At 49.1% G+C, this 21,833-nt stretch overlaps 1 protein-coding gene across 2 annotated transcripts in view; it reads right to left on the reverse strand.

The window, feature by feature from the left end:
- PATL1 (PAT1 homolog 1, processing body mRNA decay factor) overlaps positions 1–21,198 on the reverse strand; it is a 38,799-nt gene extending 17,601 nt beyond the window's left edge. The window contains exons 1-8 of one of the 2 annotated variants that reach the window (XM_066586480.1): positions 21,091–21,198; positions 14,100–14,190; positions 7,911–8,104; positions 4,982–5,059; positions 4,653–4,853; positions 4,509–4,568; positions 3,180–3,263; positions 348–541 (exon numbers count right to left, since the gene is read on the reverse strand). In XM_066586480.1, coding sequence (XP_066442577.1) covers positions 348–541; positions 3,180–3,263; positions 4,509–4,568; positions 4,653–4,853; positions 4,982–5,059; positions 7,911–8,104; positions 14,100–14,190; positions 21,091–21,105 — 917 coding nt within the window. In that variant the 5' untranslated portion in view covers positions 21,106–21,198. The remainder of the gene's footprint in view (positions 1–347; positions 542–3,179; positions 3,264–4,508; positions 4,569–4,652; positions 4,854–4,981; positions 5,060–7,910; positions 8,105–14,099; positions 14,191–21,090) is intronic. The other variant, XM_066586481.1, reaches the window with a different exon arrangement.
- Positions 21,199–21,833: the final 635 nt, after the last annotated feature.

Raw genomic sequence — 21,833 nt, forward strand, 5'->3', positions numbered from 1 at the left:
ACAGTCACATCCTCCACCCTACGTTTCTAATATACTTTACTGAAACTTTCTAGAAGTCTTAGTTCTCTGCTTGTAGTCACTCCAAATCAGATCTGCCCTGTTCATGTGATTGACGTATCTGCACCGCAATAAGCTGAGGCCCGTACAAGCATCACATGACCAGGATGCAGATTTTAATCCCTTTGACGACTTTTTAATATAAGTCTCATTGAATGGCTCCAAGCAGCAACCATGAAAACCATGAGAAGACCACAGACCACACAAAGTTACATTGTATACATTTTTTGACACAATGAATAATCCCAATACTCTTAACTTCCCTTTCTTTCCTTCATTCAACAACCTACCTTATATTCTTGAGATGAGCCCCTGGGGCAGCTGCAGATGGAACACCGAAAAAGGGACGGAACCCTCCACCTCCTGGTGCAACCATTGACCCTACATGTCCCTGTAAAGGCTTGGGTGCAACACCGGCCATGACAGGCCCATGGAGGCCACCGGAACAAGCAAACTGGCTGCTAGACATCTGTCCAGCTGCTGCCTGAAACCCAGAATATTAAATCAGAAGAGCAATGACTACCATTACCTAAGCTGCAAGACGGACAGGACATGACAGCGCACGCAGCAGGAAGACAACGCCAAGATGGAAGGCTGACAACTGAATAAAAAGCCATTTCTGAAGTCTAAAGCAACTGAAGGGCAATAGTTAGTGTGGTGGATATAAGACATCTTCAGCCTGCTAGGGAAGTCTGAGACTCTTCTCCCACACCGATGGACACCGCACTAGTTCATCAGAAAGGGGACAGGGTGGGCGGCACGAGTCAAGGACTTCCTAGCCATGCCATACCTAGATTAGTCCGCGACTGGGATGGCCATTTTGCAGACAGGAAAACTGCTCCACAAGAGGAGGAGCGGTGACTGCAATCATCAACAGGATGGCGCCAGGTATCGGCACTACAGTTGTGCCAAAACCTTTGAGACCGAGACAAATTTTGGTTTTCACAAAGTTTGCTGCTTTAGTTTTTACAATGCAGTTGACATTAACTCTAGATTGTTATGAAGTGTCCAGATGAACTGCAAAGTCGTTCCTTACCACAAAAAAGGTGATCACAAAACCCCATTTCCACAGAACTTCAGCCTAGTCACAAAATGACCTGCTAACATTTCAGGGATCTTCTCGTTAGCTCAGGACAAAGTTAAAGGGGTTGTCCCGCGCCGAAATGGTTTGTTTTTTTTTCAACCCCCCGTTCGGCGCGAGACAACCCCGATGCAGGGGTTAAAAAAGAACACCGCACAGCGCTTACCTGAATCCCCGCGCTCCGGTGACTTCTTACTTACCTGCTGAAGATGGCCGCCGGGATCTTGTCCCTCGGTGGACCGCAGGGCTTCTGTGCGGTCCATTGCCGATTTCAGCCTCCTGATTGGCTGGAATCGGCACGTGACGGGGCGGAACTACACGGAGCCGGAATCCTGCACGAGCGGCCCCATTGAGAAAAGAAGAAGACCCGGACTGCGCAAGCGCATCTAATTTGGCCATTAGACGCCGAAAATTAGACGGGCTCCATGGAAACGAGGACGCCAGCAACGGAGCAGGTAAGTGAATAACTTTTTATAACTTCTGTATGGCTCATAATTAATGCACAATGTACATTACAAAGTGCATTATTATGGCCATACAGAAGTGTATAGACCCACTTGCTGCCGCGGGACAACCCCTTTAAGGACAAGGCAGCAGACATCACTCTTACATGATTGAATTAGAAGGGCAGGCTGGTTGCTTTAAAAAGTTGGGTAGTGCTTGAAACCATTGTCTTCTATTAACCATGGTTACCTCCAAGGAAACGCATGCAGTCATTATTGCTTTGCATTAAAACAGCTTTACAACACATTGCTGTCAGATTGCACCTAAATTAACCCTGTATTAGACCCTCCAGAACTTCAAGGAGAGGGGTTCAATTGCTGTGAAAGCAGCTTCAGGACGGCCAAGAAAAGCCCAGCAACGTCTACCAAGGAGGAGTCAGCTACAAGATTAGTCAGGAATGGGAACACACAGCTGTCAGTGCATCTGAACATAGTGAGGTGAAGACTTCTGGAAGCCGGCCCGATGTCAAGGAGGGCAGCAAAGAAGCCATTTCCCCCTCCAAGAAAACCATCAAAGAACAGACTACCCCAGTCCTCTGCAGCCAAATCCCTGTACTTCCTGCAAAATGCCAAGTTTATTTTCTGTGATGAAGCTCCTTCAGATGGCCTGGGACACCCGGAAGAAGAATTCTCTGGAGAAGAAAAGGTGAGTGCTACCATTAGACCTGCGTCATGCCAACAGTAAAGCATCCTGAGACCATTCATGTGCGGGGCTGCTAGTCATCCACAACGGTGGGCTCACTCAGTTTTGCCTAAAAACACTGCAAGAGAGAATGGTATCTAAACCTCTACCAGTGATCCAGGAGCTATTTGGTGATGAACAATACCTTCTCCAGCATTATGGAGTACCAAGTCACAAAAGTGACCTCCCTCCCACCAAGAACCTGTGGGCAAACAAAAACACACATTCCCCTGAAGTCGAAATCCAGCAAGCCAAGGCAAACTGCAGAAGTCTTGGGATGGAATGGGGGGGGGGGGGGGGGGGGGGTGTAACAATTTAACTACCCAGTATTTGCCTAAATGTGATGCATTTGTCAATAAAAGTTCAAAAAAAAAAAAGACTAAAAGATCTACAAACACAAGCAGCAAACTTTGTGAAAACCTAAATTTGTGTCAGCATCAAAACTTTTGGCCAAGACTGTACACTGGCTGTGCTTGGACAAAGTTTCACTTTGGACTGAGGGTCATTTTAACTCTGTAGTACTAAGCAATTTTGGCCAGTCTGCTTAAGGTTGGCTTCACACTTGCGATCGCAATATCGCTGCGTTTAACGCGAATGTCAATTGGACTCTAATGTTAAAAACGCATCGCACAACAATGGCAAGTTGGTGCTTTGTGATTTCTGTGTGATGCGTTTTTCACATTAGAAAGTCCTATTGACTTTCGCGTAAAAAAAAAACAAAAAAAAACTAGCGCAAGTGTGAAGGCGCCCTAAAACTGTCAATTTAATATTATTCCTTACTAGTCCCTGCACAGAGAGGCCAACAGATGATAGAAAAGACTCAGTAGCAGAAGAGAAAGACAACATAGAGGGTTACCTGAGCTCCTCCGATAAGCTGCGCACGTTGAAGTGGGGACAGGGCAGAAGGGAACGGGTGTCTCAAAAGCGTTGCTGGGTTGCTCTGCGGAAGAAGAAACTCTACTAGACTCCAGCTCCATTTTTATAAAGTAGGGAAAACACCAAGATCACAATGTTAAGACCAATAAGCCAGGATAGTAAACTTTAACCCCTCAGGAATGAACGAGTTTCCTTCATCACCGCATTCCAAGACCCGCAGCACTTTTATTGTTCCTCATTGCAATAGCCGTATGAGGGCTTGGTTTTGGAAGAGCAGAAATCACACCCCTTTGAGATAATACCAAACTTTTAAAGTTTGTTTTACTATTTTCCCACAATAAAATAATTTTAAATGTGGCAACAGGATAAGTTTGGAGACCCGCAGCATTCTGTTCAGCTGAGGGCCACACAGGGCTCTACTAGCAGGACAAGTTGTCGTTTTCATCGATCGTATATTGATGTTCATACAACTTTTTGATCACCATTTTCATTTTTTTTGAAGTCAGGCTTTCCTTTTTCCTGTGTTCACCACGCAGGTAATGATGCATTTACAGCAAAACAAAACTTCTGCAGTTCCCTATGATATAAGGTTAAGTTTGCTGCGCACATTTTTTTTTAAAGAGCCAGTGTTTTTTTTTCCTCTGTCAGGGCTCCTTTTTGGCGGTGCAATTTTTATGTGTATCATTTTGGGGTTGACACCGCTTGCCTTTCTCCATCCCCCCTCGTTCCATGATGAACCAAAAACAAATTTTGGCCTTTTAAGTAGTTTTTCCCCTACAGCATTCACCTTGTGGGGTATACAAGTAGTTTTATATCGTGAGGCTCATCATGAATGCAGTAATATATCGGTGTTTACTTTTTCAATATATTCCACAATGTTTAGGCCTGGCTCACACGGCCGGATTTGATTCGCGGCACCTGCATGCGAGTTCAGCAAATTGAGCCACCCATAGGGATACATGGGCACCCGCAAAGCAGTTTAGCACATGGATGTGATTTTTCCCCCCTCTGGCGTGCAGTTGGCACGTGCAGGAAGAAATCACAGCATGCTCTACTTTCCTGCGGATCCCGTACTGTGTACTGCAGTACTTTCCCTGTCAATACCTTGACTTGTTCCCCATCAGATCCCACTATACCATTGCACAAAGCCTTTAGACTGAACTATTGCAGAGATCAGAAGACAAGCCAGGGCTGCCATTAATGATTGCCATATATGCAAAAAATTACACATCTGCAAATCTTGAGACCTGATGATTGAGAAACTTGAGATGCCGAATGACTGCATGGGCAGAAAGGGCAGAGGATTTACCGGATGGTTGTTGAAAGGAGAAGAAGCTGCTCGGATGTGGATGGGATTTGGGCATAAAACCTGAAAGACAACAATCGTAATCCTACCATCTATGAGAATTCAGATGATTTTCTATAGCATTGTGTACAATGACATCACTAGTACCTGCTGCTGACTGAATATGGGGCCAACATGTTTCGGTGGAGTCCCAATAGGCACGGCTCTCACAGGTGGACTGCCTATAATAGGTGAAGTGGATCGTCGAGGTAAAGCCCTCTCCGATGCATCTCGTTCAGCATGATCTCTGTTGGGGGGAGGAATGGGAGCCAAGCCATATTCTTGTAGTATAGACATTGGACTCATGTCCTGGAATGAAAATCAGAAGTCAATACAGCATTACAGCCTACATTTACATACTTTCTGCCCGTTAAAGCACTTGTCATACAACAAGGAGCAGAGTCCTTAGAAACATCCTGTACAATGAGTTTCATTACCTCTGTCATATAGGGTCCTCTGATGGGCCGCAGGTCTGAGGAAGAATCCCATATACTCAAGTTCATTCCAGATGAGAGCTTGGAAAGGTTAAAAGAAGTGAATAATTATAGGAAAAAAAATACAGACTTATTACAGAATATGGAGAGCGTGAACAACATGCATCCGGGACGATCCGAGGGTTATTGTCACAACACATACCTCTGATGATTATTATGTACCCCCCCCCCCCCCCCAATGTATACAAGTTGGCTAGTGTCACCTTGTTAGTTATTTCTCTGAGACTCCTGGCCTCTTTCCCCTCAGATTGTAATGTGATCTCGTTCTCGCCAGCTCAGATGAGCTAATATATTAATTTTCTAATTAATTTCTCAGTCTGTGTGATGCACAGTAATCCCTGTCCAGGTTACTAATGATGATCACACACCTGAGAGGAGATCACAGCTCAACCTCCTGGATTGTACACTTATGGGCTGTAGCTCATTTAGAAGACTAAGTGCTGATGCATCATGGGATAGATGTAAAAGTTACGGCCCTTTTACACGGGACGATCATTGTTAGGCTCCTGCAAGAATATAACCCCTTAGGGATCACCCCATAGTGTTTTTACGTTCCAGCTGGCTGGGCTTTAATCCTCCGGGCCGTAAAAACACGCTGCCTCTGGGGATTAAAGCCCTGTGGGCTGTGGACATGGCAGCTCACTGCTATCAGCTACTAGAGGTAGCTCACAACCTGGAGCAGTCATGGGGGCCGCCGGGAGTGACCCCCAGTCATGCGATTGCCGATATCCAATTGAGAACGGTGATCGCCTTAGAGTAAATAGAAAGTTAAAAAGTTTTAAAAAGTTAAAGTTTTAGCTCCTCTCACAGATCAAATCTATGAGGGAAGCGAAGCGTACTCAGCCCCGTCGTCCACGATATCCTGCGGCGTTCTGGTCTTTAAGGACCTGACGTACATCTGCACACAGACGTTCTATGTTGCCTACAGAATGCTGGGAGGCCTGGGATATTTTAAAACTCCCTGCTCCCGGCTAGGATGAGAAGGGAGAGGTCACTGAGAACCGCTGTATGTGGTTCCCGGTCACGCGACCGCCGTTCTCCAATGGAGAACTACGATCATGTAAAGTAAAAAAAAAAAAAAAAAAAAAAAAGCAAGCATATTTCATTCTCCCTCACAGATCATAGATTTATCAGAGCACCTTACCCCGGCTTCTGCACACTCACAAGTCGTTAAAATGGTGAGTGCATGCATGTACAAAAGCCACAGATTGCCTGGGTAATTTAAACTCTCCCTGCTCCTGGCTAACAAACATAGATAAGAGCCTGGTGATTTCACAGAGGGGTGCGGTACACAGCCCCCGGTCACATGATCACCACTATGCAATGGATAACGGTGATCACATAAAAGTAAAGAAAGTTTCACCTCCCGTTACAGATCCGATCCATGAGGGTAGGTGAAATTACTTACACAAGGCCTCCGGCGACGTCCCGACGGGATCGTTTTCCACAGACCGCTCCCCAACTTAGGCCCATGCGCCTGTTGGCAGAATGACGGATGCAAGCGCAGAAGTTGGGGAGGGCCTGTGAAATTTAAAATCTCCTTACTGCTAAAGATAGCCGAGAGCATGGAGCAGTGACCAAGGGCCGCGGTTAGCAGTCTCCGGTCACGTGATCGTAGTTATCCAATAGATAATGGTGATCACGTAAAAAAAACTGTGGGGTCAGAATACACAGTACACCTCTAGATGAAATCGTTAATGGGGCCAGTTCGCAAAATGGGATCATTTGTGGGGGTCATCTGTCGTTTTGGCGGCTCAAGAGCTCTTCAAGTGGGCAATGGGGCCTAAATCACCTTCAATCAAAATGTCTGTTCTGAAAGCCCCCGGCTGCTCCTTTTGGTTTGGGCCCCGTTGTGTATAGAGCCATAATATCCTCATTTTCAGTGCAATACAGAAAAAAACAACTCTTAAAAAAATGACATTTGCAAAGATATGATTTTTTTTCTCCTCTAAATTGCACTAACTCCTGAAAAAAAAAAAAAAGAAAAAAAAAAAAAAGACTGGGGTCAAAATCCTCCTGACCCCCTCAGTGAATATATTTAGGAGTAGAGTTTTAAAAATGGGGTCATTTGTGGGGGTATCTATCCTTCTGACACCCATAAGCCTTTGCAATGTTGGCTTTGTGTAGGAAAACAAAATGTTCCTCAAAATGTTGATGTTACATTTCCTAAATGGTTAAAAAAAAAAAACCTAACGTTTTTCCAATGTGCTTCCAGAATAAAATAAACAGATGGAAATACATATCTCATAAAATGTGTACAATATGTTTGCACATATTCGAGATGGTGCATTTTGGTGCTATTAATAAATATACGCAAATTCTATCGTCTACTTTTACCACCTCAATGAAGTTGTGGTGCCCCCCCCCCCCGTGAGGCAGGGGGGAGGACCCTGCCTGGCCCCCCTCCACTGACATGCCAGCGATGATAATCACTCGTGTAAAAAAAATATCTATATCTCAATGCTGTATGGAAACAGTTGTAGTTCCCCTAATGGGGGAATTCAATTTGATTAAAATTGACCAGTTCTACTTAAACCCTATAGAAACATTTCTGGTAGTCCTTGTAGAACAAGCCCAAGGACATCAGTGAACTAGAGGACACAGCCCTTGAGGAATGGGCCAAGACTGCTCAGCAGCGGCTGCCTGGCTCAGCAGAGCTAAAGCAAGACGTGGACTAGAAAGGAAGGAGAATTTTAAGAGGACTTCTGGTTCTCTTTCCAACTGGATCCATTTCTGGCTTTGGCTCAAAAAAATAAAAAAATAAAATAAAAAAAAACGCATCAAAAGCTGAAGTGTGTTTTCCAAAAGGCCCTCCTTCTTGAGGAGACGGTTCACTAGTTTGATCTCCTACATAGGCGGTGAGTGTGGTTACCGGAGTACGTGAGCCATGAGGCAGGGAGGGCTCTTCTATCTCCTTCACAAGCTGGCTAAGGCTGTGCTCCAGCTCCTCTTGCTGGTCACCCAGCAGGTCACTGATGGGAGAAGTACTTCCGGCCAAAAGGTGAGAAGAGGGAACCTTCTCCTCCATCTCTGCCAGACGGTCGTGTTCTTCCCGCCAGTCATCATCTGCAGAGAAAAGAGCAATGAAACAGCTTCATATGACAGCGGTCAGTTATAGCAACAGGCTGTCTTGGCACGAGAAGTGAAGTCAAGTTGAAGGATGAGAGGTACCATCCGCGAAGATAAGTGTACTTACTCCGACTACATTATGATCTGGCTCCTCTCAGCCCTTTAGCAGATGACATTTTTCTGTCCGGCTCCATCACAGGGACAGATCCGCGGGGTTCTAGGTGACTCTACACAAGTGCTGAGGAGGACACTGCTATCCAGGTTTATAGACCGACATGGAGAGAAATCAAGGGAAGCCCCCCAGAGGCCTCGGTCTCACCTAGACGCCTGCGGTCCTGCCCTACGCAGGGTTATGCACAAGAGATGGAGGTCTGGACAGAACAATGTAAGGTGCTTTAGCAGTTACCAAAGTAGCTGTAAATGGAGAAAGTGGCATTCTGCTCTGATAAGATATTACAAGAATTCACCTGTCCTAATTTATGCCAATTTGTTGAAAATATGCTGCTTATTTAAAGACTGACACTTGTGATAAAAACAAGATTGCTAAACTATTTCATACTGTAATGTCTGATGCACCGCCACATCACCGCCACGGGCAGAAAGGAGGCAAGGGGTTAAAAGTTACGTTTTAATACGACAGGATGTACATTTACACCCTGAAGGATCGGGGATTGTATGAAGTTGGATTGGGAGTCAGCCGAAACCAACCCACAACAGCTCCAATCAGCATCGCCGCTGAGCAGAGTCGTTAACCCTTTAAATGATCAATGTTCAGGGGTGCCAAGCGGTTGCCATGGCAGATGGTCTATGAAGCCATGCCTGTGGCACGGCTTGATAGGTTCCCTTTCAGATCACAAATACACGTCAGGGAAGCGCTATAGGTGTAGGCTAGGAGTTTAAACAGAAATAAATATAGCACTCTCCTGGCAGTGCTATATTAAAAAAGGAAATATTGAGGTTAACTCACCCGGTGTTTGGTGAGTGCCCCTAATGAGAGGCCTCACCAACACCTCCACTTCCTTGTTCGCTTATAGATCCCCTGGTCCGTCCGTAAGGCTGCTGGGCTTCTGTGTCCTGCTGAATTGCAGGACCCACTAGTGAAATCCGTGAGATGAAAAGAAAAGTTGCCCGCGCTCTCGGGACCCGAACCCCTGGATCAGGCTGCAGACATCACTCGCTTCAACTTTTTATTAATGCAATTACTGCATACTCAGTGCTGTTATAGTGCAACGCGTTTCGTCGTAACATACGACTTTATCAAGCACAAACAGCATAAAGTTACATATTATTACTTAAAACAACTCACATTTAAGTAGTGGTCATCCTATACATCCCGGTGTGGTGATGAGGATCAGTGTCGGCGTCCTCACTGAGCGGAGCGCAGCGGGGGAGGGGTGGGCCATCCGCCCGGTGTCTCTGTGCGTAATGACGTCATGACATCAGACGTCCTCGGGGTGGAGCTATGTCCTCCGTTCGTTGTTTTGCCTGTCAATCAAAGCGCATGTTTCCCGGTAGCGTTAGCTATGCATTAACGCTTGGCGCCGTACCTAGCTCCTCCTCCTGTGACGTTGATATATTAGTCACACGTGGGGCTCCTATGTTTACACTGTCTCCTAGGTGACTGCAGGAAACATGATGTCACCTAATTTGACCGGGTAGCCTGGTTATATGTGCTGTATTTATTAGACATGCTGACCCAAACCGTTATTTAATACGGTGATTAGGGATTGCTAGATTGCTTTTATACATATTATAGTCCTCCATGGACTGTAACCCTTTACCAGCCGCATAGTGGTTTGTTTTTAACCCTTTCTCTGCCAATGGAGGGTATAGAGAAAGTGTATATCTTTCTTTAGGTGTTAAATTTAAATTAGAATGTTGAAATTAAAACCGGGGTATGGATGCCACCACTTGATACAGTATATACATGTGTATAAAATACAAATTCATAAAATACATATAACATGTGTTAAAACTTGCTATATATATATATGAGGGTATATCTGTGATACTTTCTTCTTGTGGTTTTATACTGTGTTTTTGTACTAACAGTCTATGTTACGCCCTTCACGTTTTCATATAGTAAAATAATGGTAGGCAGATTAGTGCATGTTTAAAGTATCTATATCCTAAGCGGACTGATACATGCAAGTATTAACCAATAACTATCTCAATGTCGCCTCCATTAAATATTATAATATATGTACACATATATGCATAAATTTTCTCATGCGTAAATTATTATTATACTGATACCCATACATAATATATACATATATACACATCCGTGTATATGGTAGATAAAGCCATTGATTAAAAATATTTTGATACTTCAAATTTTCTCTAATACCTCATTTAAGCCGTTGGGTGCAAGTGTGTTCAGCCTAGGAGACAGTGTAAACATAGGAGCCCCACGTGTGACTAATATATCAACGTCACAGGAGGAGGAGCTAGGTACGGCGCCAAGCGTTAATGCATAGCTAACGCTACCGGGAAACATGCGCTTTGATTGACAGGCAAAACAACGAACGGAGAACGGAGGACATAGCTCCACCCCGAGGACGTCTGATGTCATGACGTCATTACGCACAGAGACACCGGGCGGATGGCCCACCCCTCTCCCTCCCCCTCCCCCGCTGCGCTCCGCTCAGTGAGGACGCCGACACTGATCCTCATCACCACACCGGGATGTATAGGATGACCACTACTTAAATGTGAGTTGTTTTAAGTAATAATATGTAACTTTATGCTGTTTGTGCTTGATAAAGTCGTATGTTACGACGAAACGCGTTGCACTATAACAGCACTGAGTATGCAGTAATTGCATTAATAAAAAGTTGAAGCGAGTGATGTCTGCAGCCTGATCCAGGGGTTCGGGTCCCGAGAGCGCGGGCAACTTTTCTTTTCATCTCCCCTTTCAGATCACGGTATAATGTAATGCTAGTGCATATACTGCAGTAGCGATCAAACCATCACAAGTTCTTATGAGGAATGGCAAACACTGAATCCTGCACTGCCAATCCAAATACATTAAGTCCATTATTAACAAGCCTGTCTGTAAGTATGATGTAATGCCATTGAATTACATCATACTATACAGCGACCGGACAGGCATTCTATCCAACCGTGCCATAGGCACGGAGTGATAGGCACTCTGCATAGGAAGCCCTGGGGCCTTCCAAAAGGCCGCCGGCTGCTGTAACAGCCGCACAGGACTCAGGAACGTCTTACAGCCTGAACCAGCTGCGATAAGCGGCATCGCTCATCAGGGTTGTTAAGTCTTTAAATACTGCTATCATCTGTGGTATTTAAAGAGTTAAAGGGGTTGTCCGGCCATAAACATTAGGTCTCATTACTTCTGTTTGCCAATTTCCATGCACTTTGTAATATACATTGTGCATGGAAAATGAAGCAAACAGAAGTTTTGGACTTACCTGAAGGGATGCCCCCCCCTGTGTTGCTCCTCCGTCGTCCCTGGTTACCACAAGAATCTTCTCTTCTTCTTGTCGGGCCGCAGCAGCTCTTGTCGGCACGGGAACGAGCCCCTTCTCATCCGCGCATGCGCAGTTCTCTCTGCAGCTGGGACCGATATACGATCTCCTTGTGTGCAGGGGGGGGGGGGGGGGGGGGGGGGGGGAAGGATGGAAGAGCCTCAGAGCAGGAACTGAGCTCCCGCCCCCTCTCCGCCCCTCTGCACTACTTTCAATGAGGAGAGGCGGGACGAGGGCAGGGCTAAGGTCCGAGAATTAGCCCCGCACCCGTCTCAGCTCTCCCCATTGCAAATAGTGCAGAGGGGCGGAGAGGAGGCAGAGAGGGAGCGGGAGCTCAGTTCCTGCTCTGAGGCTCTTCCATCCTCCCCCCCTGCACACAAGGAGATCGTATATCGGTCCCAGCTGCAGAGAGAAGAACTGCGCATGCGCGGATGAGAAGGGGCTCGTTCCCGCGCCGACAAGAGCTGCTGCGGCCCGACAAGAAGAGAAGATTCTTGTGGTAACCAGGGACGACGGAGGAGCAACACAGGGGGGGGCATCCCTTCAGGTAAGTCCAAAACTTCTGTTTGCTTCATTTTCCATGCACAATGTATATTACAAAGTGCATGGAAATGGGCAAACAGAAGTAATGAGACCTAATGTTTATGGCCGGACAACCCCTTTAATATCTCCGATGAGACAAGGCTTACCAGAGCTGTTGCAGGTGGGTGCAGGTTGTTAGAAACTACCTGCACCCGCAGTTGTATGGAGCGGGATCCACCCACGAGCTCCCTCCATACAAGCATGTGTTCAGACATACGAGCACATGCACTTCTGAGCTGCTTCCTGGAGCGGAATCAGTTGGTAAGCAGGGGACATTCTGTACGGCACACACTCCACTTCCTGCCAGACCTCATTAGAAGTCTTACTACAGAAAACTACTTTATTTAGAATATAAATAACACACTGCCTCAACTAGATGTCAAGGGGCCCTTGGGCTCTCTCTACGTCTCTCCCATTGACATCAATACGGATGTTTGGAAATAGAGGTAATCTACAGGAGGGGCCATAAACAGTTAATCGCACTGGCGTCCAACTCGGAACCCCAACCAATCAGCTGATCTGGCGTCTGCTGGCAACGCTACAATACACAGGGGTTGGAGCAGAAGCAGCTGCTCCAATGCTGGTGTAGTGGCCGATGCTTGTCACTACAGGCTCAGCTTTCGTTAACCCCTCAATGATCACCCATACATCTTGACGGCAGCCGTTAGGGGACTTTATTCTGAAGCACCATCTTTTGATGGCGGCAGCTTTCAAAGCATGGGTCTCCCGTGCCAGGGAGAGCGGGTCCTCAGCTGTCGGATGACAGCCGGGCACTTGCTCTATTAGCAGCGACCCAAGGAATCTTAGATCCCCGCTGTCTATACGACGCGGTCAGTGTGACTGAGGCATTTAAAAGGCTGACAGAGGGAGGGGGTTCCCTCTGTCACCAATTGAACCTCCAGGATGTGACTGCAGAGTCCTGATGGCTTGCTATGGAACCCGTAGACTTGAATCTAGTCTCTGGGTCTGCCAGCTACAGTGGTCTGTGATGCTCAGCCTCTGCCTGAGCTTCATAGTCATCCTAAGACAGTACTGTACTTCAGCACAGAGGTGTATTAGAACGGCAGGAGAGCTATAAAAACATTAACGCTTTCCAATCCACTGTCTGACCTCTGAAGACATGGTTTAAGGCTGTACAGCTCCGATGTCGCAAGACGCCCGTCGGGGTGCTTTTACTGTATATTGCCAGCCTCTCTGCTGTCAGAGCCTATCCAATGTGTCACCTAACGCAGTACTGGCTTTAGCCAGCATATAGCCCCATTGTATAACAGCAGAAAAAGAGTAAGCCCCTTAGGAATACCAGGATACAAATTGGATTGGAAAGGGTTAAGTGCTGGTTAGAGCCAGTCTTTGAAAAACTATATAAAGCACAGAATAGTACCGAGGGGTCTTTGGATTGGCATTATACCAGCAGCAGGGTGTCATACACCAACATTAGCTCCCTGGGAAATGCAAGCCTTCGACCATTCCATTCAGTTTATGCCAATCCTCTTGTCAAAGGCCCAGGTAGCGAATGGCTTTTCTCGCAGCTGCGCAAGGTCCTCTGTAGACTCTACAATACAGCAATAACCTCTGTCCGTGACTCAAGACGTAGTTGTACCAAGCAAAGAAGTAACATTCAGCTGAGTGGCTCACATCTCCAAAAATCTGGATCAGACTTTAAAGCTAATCAAGCTTAAACTGAACGACAAGCGAACGAGTCAAAAATGGTTTTTATGCTGCAAAAACTAGACGGGTGACAAGCGAGCGCTTCTCATTCGTCATTCAGTCCTCGACTCGCGTTTAGACCAAATAATTATTGTCCAATGAGGGTTGGATTTTAGAGAATCTATATTTCAGGGATGCCTATAACTCACATGTAAGTGTATCTTTCACATAAGGCAAGGCCAAGACCGAGTCTCTGAAGAGATCCAACTCACCAATCGCTCCAGCTCCAAATGTATCATCATTGAATTGGTCAATTTCCTCGTCCTCCTCGAGGTCAGGGAAACCATCACCATCTTCCAGAGACTAAAATACAAAAGAAAGGTAGTTCAATCAACGGCGTGACATAAACCAATCCTGGCATTACCAGTCAGACCCTCAGAGGGGTGCAGGGGCCGATCCTGGGGGCCATTTACACACTGCACATACTGTAGATAGCACCTCTATAGGTGACACCCCTGGACATACTATACAAGGTCTTTACATTACAAGACTGAGCAGGAGGGACCGTCAGTCCCCTGGTTGCTGGGACAGGAAATAGGGAAGTATTCCTACTGCTGATTTGGTTTAGCGACAGGAATATGGAGGTTAATGAGCCCCTTACTATCCCAGTGCTTAAATCGCAACAACTGCCCCAGATTCAACTCATTTTTAAAACTCTGAAACCGGATCCACGATTGGGAGGGAACCAAGTATGCCGCTGTGAGGAGCCCGTCGTACAATCTGAATATGGAAGGCTGGGGGCACAACACCAGACAACAGCTTTAAGAATTCCCTCTGCTAATCCACGTCTGCCAGAAGGGAGGTCACGCTCGCTATCGCTGTCCCCTCCATCATGACTGCCCACCGAGTGGGCAAAACCACTTGCCCAGAAAACAGAACCAAGTCCTGGCATGCCGGCTGCACTGTTCTTGCCTGTAGTCAGAGGACCCCTGCCCCGAGGGAGAAGGGAGCTGCAGACTCCAATCAATCCCCCTTGCCCCTGGTAAGCCTGATGCTGCAGCGCCCCCTGTCCACTATCCTTGTAGGTGGGAAAGCCCACTGAGGACGGTCATGTGAGGTCTGGTCCGGGAAGCTCCTGAAGCTGACAAGTGTGGATCATGTGACCACCGCAGCCCATCACGGGCTCAGCGGTCACCTGTAAGGTGGATGGCACATGACCGCTGCGAGAGCTTCCAGAACTTCAGCAGCTTGACCTTTAAGTATCGCCCAGTGTCTTATATCATCTATCTGAGCAAGTAACTCCTTGGTTTACACCAGCTGAGGCTGGCCAGGATTTACACACCCCTTGGAAGTAGTCGATTCGGATTAGAAAGGTCCTCCTTCAATTCCGTCCTCTAGCTGGACTCAAATACATCTCGGCAGCAAGAAGATTCCAAAACTCTGCTCTATTCCCCTAATCAATCCTCTGAGCAGTAAAGTGACCCGTCCTGGAAGTTTAGAACATGGCTGAAAATACATGCACGAAAAACATACTTAGAGACCATCAGGCCTGGCAGGACTATCAGACGGCTCTCGCTTCACCGAGGACCAGCGGGTGTGTCCCCTATACTAGTTAGCCAGAACTCGCGTTACTTGGGCATAGTCATTATAGGAGCCCGAGCCCCCGGCGGGTTGGCTCATCTACTTAGTCTTCTTATGTAGGTTGGTTAGATTTTCGGCCTCCTGCAGACGGGCGATCAGCACTGCGGAGCGGGATTCTGCAGCAAATCCAGCCCATAGCATTCTATGAGAAAACAAGATCTCCTGCCCACAAGCAGAAATAGATTGGGATTGTCCCACGGGGGACAAATCCCAGCATGCTGTGACTGTGTGGGCTACACACGGCCGGCTTCTGTTGAAGTCAATGGAAGCCGTCCGTCCCGCAGTCATTCTGCGACCATCATTGCAGAATGGCTGCAGGAGCCGCATCTACGCCATAGCGACGGTGCAGGTTCCTCACTGCGCATGTGCCGGCCAGCGCTCCAGCGGGCACATTCACAGCAGATGAGGCCGCGTCATCGCCATAGTGGTGGCCTCTGTACTGCGCATGTGCCGGCCCATTCGCAGCAGAGGAGAAGAATCCGGACAGGTAAGCTGGGGTCACTGACTGGCCACTGGATCGAACTCCGATGCGGGAATCCCGCATGTGGGCAGCCTAAAAGACCCCCTGGGACCCCCACACACAGACAGGTGGTCTCATCAGGTACATCTGCCCCTAGTGGCCATCTCTCCGACAGCACGCTACAAATCCTACAGGATAACCAACACTGGGGGCTCCCTGTAATTATCAACCTGGCGGCATCCCCACCTCATGTGGACAGCAGCCCTGTAGTACTAGCAGATCCAAAGAGTTTTACCATACTCCGACCCAGCGTCAGCACCCGGCAAACACTGGGGCCCACGCCACTTGGAAACCAGAGATGGGTCACAGGGGGCTGGGCTGCTGGGTTGGCACAACACTCAGACCCCCCTGATTTAAATTAATATATTTTTTAAATGAAATACAAAGTCAATATATTGCCATTGAGCCATTGGCCCCAATGAACAAGCCACATACAAGGGTGTGGGGATGGGATCGGGCTGCAGGCAGACGTTTAACACTTCATATGCCAGAACCCAGGAACACCTTGCCACTGGCCATTATTCTGATAGATGGGTTTGGGAGATTTCCGGACTTACACATTAACTGGCAGAAGTCAGCTTTTATGCCCGAGACTTGCAGGGTGGCGGATGGGAGAGGCCTTCTACAATCTACAGGTCACTTCCCAATTTAAATATCTCCAGAAGTCACTCAGCCTTTACCTGAACATGGCTCCCTTATTAACATCCCCGTAACAAACCAAACCTGGAGTGCCCCGCCGTTACCCGTATAAAGCTCATTAAAAGGATTGTCCTTCCCAAGTACTTGTATCGTAGAGCAGACACAATCAGACTAAGACCAACTCATGGGTAGTGCCTCGTCTGGGGGAACAGAGTAAACCAAAGTTACCAGCGCTGCAGTGCCGGTGTACAGAAGAGGAATGTTGTAAAAATGTGATGAGCCCGCTAATTGGTTAATCAGTTTCCTTTGGCGAGGTTTTAAATTGTCATGTGGGCCTATATATTGAATGTGAAGTGTTGGTTCTTTTGAAGTCATCCAGAAAGTAGACATATTTGGTCCTTTTGTCTCCATTGGGAAGAAATTGCCGGGTAATTTTAAGTCAGTTATAATAATTGGTCTTTGGTTTTCAATTTTGTCTGCCTCATCTATAATCGATGTCCCCAACTGATTAATTGGGATTTCCGATCTATCCGATTCTGATTTATAGAGAAAAACCTCTTTAAGGTGAGTTTTTGGTTGAAGCGATTTAAGTCCACAAAAAGGTCAAACACGTCTGGTTGACATGATGGACTGAAGGAGAGTCCTCTGGACAAGACTTCAGCCTCCCCTTGTTTCAAGTGGTAATTAGATATATTGAAGATTCCCATTTTCATCGCCTCATCGTTGGAGACTGCGGTGTTTTTAGAGGTTTCTGATTTCTTATATGTTTTTCTACCTGCTCGTTTTCCCCTTCTTCTTGGCCTTCTTCTAATCTGTGATGAGCGGGGGTCTTGCAGGTGACTTGTAAAAATGAGTGATCCTCGTACGCACTCCTTGGTTGTTCAGATTGATCTTGTTTTGTCCCTTTGTTTTGTTGAGTAGGCCGGCGGTGGATCTTCGGGTCACTCTGGTACGGTTGTTTCTTTCTTCGATTAGCAGTGGTCGAGTATTCGTTCCTCCTAAAGAAGGCCTCATGGGGTTTGTTAGTAGATCCATGGTGGAAGTTGATGGGACAGGATCCGAAGTAGTTGATCCATTGACTGTTTCAAGGGGATCATTACTAGTATTTATATTGGAATCGCATGATATAGGTATATGTTCCTTTGTAAAAAATTGATCAGTGGGGCTCCCTGATACATCATCATTGAGGAAAAACCCATTCCTAGAAATGTTTGGGAGCGGATTATATACATCAGGGGTCGGTAAATTATTCGGGATGGTGTCCCTTGTGTATTATAGTCGTGGGGGGCATTGTGTTATTAGAGGCAGATGTTGCTTTGTCACAGGGGATAGGGTTGTCCCTACAAACTAGGGTTTTGTCGTGACTTGTTGTATTCAGGGGTTGAACAGTAATAGTTATCTGTTCTCCTGTTGAGTAGTCCTTCATTTCTTGGCTGTGATGGGTAATATTACCATCAGTGTCTCTCATGGAGTTGCCTCGGAAATTGACGTGTATGTCCAGGTATTCTGCTGATGGGAGATTGATCCTGGCCTGAGTCGTCTCATACCCAGAAAGGTCAGGCCGTCTGCACAGGAACGGGTCAGATTCCGGATCGCACACCAGCATCCAACCCTGTGTCCAGCCGGTGACCCTGCGTACCTGTAGTTTACTTCTTTCTTCTGTAATGTGGATGGTCTGGCCGTTGAGCCCATCAGGCATGCTCAGTACAGATCTTCCCATGCCGTCGCTAGACGATGACGCGGAATCCGTGACCTATCCGCAATGTTAACTGAGGTATGGCCGCGGCTTCCATTGACTTCAACAGAAACTGTCCATGCAGAATCCTCTCAAAAAAAGAGCATACTGCGATTCATCCGGGAGCAGAAAAATCGCAATTAATTTCCGCTCGCATGCAGGAAAAGCACATTTCCATAACATGCTATGGGTATTTGCTGCAGACCCCGGAAACAGATGCCCGCTGCAGATTCCGCAATGCAAATATGCCCATGTCAGGCGGCCTTAAGCAATGTGATCTCATTGTGGGGGGGAAGGGTCGTACGGGACCACCAAACATCGTTCGGAGGATTTAAATGCCGCTGTCAGAATTGACAGTGGCAATTAAAGGGTTTACAGACCCTGAGCCACATGGCTGATCAAAGCGGTTGCCGCCAGGTGTCAACTGTAAGAAGCAGCCAGCAGCCGCAATGAATGGAGGGAAATCACTCCGGGATCTCCCTTCATACAGTCACTAAGAGGTTAAGGGGACGCGGTGTTGTAAGCGCTCCGGGCTGGTGGGGATCACACAGGCGCAAACTCATCAGAAAGAACGCAAATTCACACAATAGAGCCTGCAGCTCCCAAGGAGGCCGACAAGTGGGCGGGGCCTTACTGTGTTACCCCGACAGTCACCGTGCGCCAAAGGAGCTCCTGTGGCAAAACGGCACCACTGAAAAACTAACCTCATCCGACGGAAAACAAGCCATAAAACTGCTACATTGTGGAGAAAAGAAGGTCCCGGCTCCCACAAGGCAGCAGCAAAGAAGGACCAAGATAACACACGGACCGTACGCCGGGAGGGCGGGAACCGCCGGGCCAACTGCTCTGTGCCGTTTCACTGACGCCCACAGAAGAGGAGTTATGTAGAAAGTATCAGCAGCTGCAAAAAGTCCTTCTTACCTCTACAGGGGCGGCACAGAGGGGCTAGCCAGCCATACCCACGTCCTTAGACAGTAGGGTGAGCCAGGACTGGAGGCCAGACGAGCGCCGGGCCCAACCAGACACTAGAAGACATACCGAGTGTCCGAAGCAAGAACACCCCTCCGCTCCATGGGGCGTGGAACAGACTTACCAAATACCATGTTGGTGAGACACCGGTGGCCCCCCATAATCCTACACGGCCCCCGTCGGGGCGCCACCATCCCACCTTCTAGATCACACATTGCAGTGTCCTGGTAACTAGCAGATAATCCACCAGCGGCGAGCACAGCGGTCAGCCGGACGGCCGCCAACACCGAGCACAGCGGTCAGCCGGACGGCCGCCAACACCGAGCACACCGGTCAGCCGGACGGCCGCCAACACCGAGCACAGCGGTCAGCCGGACGGCCGCCAACACCGAGCACAGCGGTCAGCCGGACGGCCGCCAACACCGAGCACACCGGTCAGCCGGACGGCCGCCAACACCGAGCACACCGGTCAGCCGGACGGCCGCCAACACCGAGCACACCGGTCAGCCGGACGGCCGCCAACACCGAGCACACCGGTCAGCCGGACGGCCGCCAACACCGAGCACACCGGTCAGCCGGACGGCCGCCAACACCGAGCACACCGGTCAGCCGGACGGCCGCCAACACCGAGCACACCGGTCAGCCGGACGGCCGCCAACACCGAGCACACCGGTCAGCACGCCAACCGCCTGCGCTCCGGACGACCGCCAACACCAAGCACACCGGTCAGCCGCCAACACCGAGCACACCGGTCAGCCGGACGGCCGCCAACACCGAGCACACCGGTCAGCCGCCAACACCGAGCACACCGGTCAGCCGGACGGCCGCCAACACCGAGCACACCGGTCAGCCGGACGGCCGCCAACACCGAGCACACCGGTCAGCCGCCAACACCGAGCACACCGGTCAGCCGGACGGCCGCCAACACCGAGCACACCGGTCAGCCGCCAACACCGAGCACACCGGTCAGCCGCCAACACCGAGCACACCGGTCAGCCGCCAACACCGAGCACACCGGTCAGCCGGACGGCCGCCAACACCGAGCACACCGGTCAGCCGCCAACACCGAGCACACCGGTCAGCCGCCAACACCGAGCACACCGGTCAGCCGCCAACACCGAGCACACCGGTCAGCCGCCAACACCGAGCACACCGGTCAGCCGCCAACACCGAGCACACCGGTCAGCCGCCAACACCGAGCACACCGGTCAGCCGCCAACACCGAGCACACCGGTCAGCCGCCAACACCGAGCACACCGGTCAGCCGCCAACACCGAGCACACCGGTCAGCCGCCAACACCGAGCACACCGGTCAGCCGCCAACACCGAGCACACCGGTCAGCCGGACGGCCGCCAACACCGAGCACACCGGTCAGCCGGACGGCCGCCAACACCGAGCACACCGGTCAGCCGGACGGCCGCCAACACCGAGCACACTGGTCAGCACGCCAACCACCTGCGCTCCGGACGACCGCCAACACCAAGCACAGCGGTCATCAGCACGCCAACCGCCTGAGTGTAATCCACACCACTCGGCCCCACACACAGCCTGTCACACCCGGGGCGACTGGAGAGCCTCACTGCCGCCCTGAGGGGACAGTCTGCGGGCAGCGCCAGTACTTCCCACACCGGTGACCCCAGCTGAGTACAGACTACTGCAGTCACACCGCCCGCTGCATGGCGGACGTGAAGCGGCGGCGGCTGCATCCGCCCTGCACTGCAGCATCTCACCCGACTACGGAGCGCGGCCCCCTCTCACCTGACACCGGAGCATGTCTCCCGCCTTCCCACTCTCGGCCTCTCCACCTCCGCTCTCTCCGGCGCGCGCTCACGCTCTCCCTCCTATTCGCATTTCTCTTTACTGATTGGCTGCCTGCACCAGTGCGTTCCAAGCTGCTGCTCTCTGATTGGTTGAACAGTAGGGCGTTCGCGTACACCACAGCAGTACTTCCGGCGGCTCGTGACCAACGTGCTCGTTCTGTTGCCCAGGTGACCTGCGTCTGACGCAAACCAGGACCTCGCTTTACTGAAAAGTTCAAAGCCTCTAACTTTATTGATGCAGACATTTGTCCATTTTAACAAAACTACATTTTTTACCTTTCAGTGTTGGTAAAACTCCATGTCACTCGTTTATTGTGAGATAAGGAATGCATCCTGTTAAAAGAAACTTCTAGATTTAATTATTTCTGTCACACACCGATTTGGGTGATATAATGGCAAGTTTCTTCAGTTTATACTGGCACTAGAGATGAGCGAACGTACTCGTTTCGAGTACTTACGCACCCGAGTACCGCCATTTTCGAGTACTTCAGTACTCGGGTGAAAAGATTCGGGGGGCGGGGAGAGGCGTTGCTGTGCGGGGGGTAGCAGCGGGGAACAGGGGGGAGCCCTCTCTCTCCCTCTCCCCCCCCCACTCCCGACTGCTACCCCCCGTGCCGCCACGGCGCCCCCTGAATTTTTTCGCCCGAGTACGGAAGTACTCGGAAATCGCGGTATTCGGGC

This window comes from Eleutherodactylus coqui, chromosome 13, assembly GCF_035609145.1.
Source record: "Eleutherodactylus coqui strain aEleCoq1 chromosome 13, aEleCoq1.hap1, whole genome shotgun sequence".
Classification (NCBI taxonomy): Eukaryota; Metazoa; Chordata; class Amphibia; order Anura; family Eleutherodactylidae; genus Eleutherodactylus; species Eleutherodactylus coqui.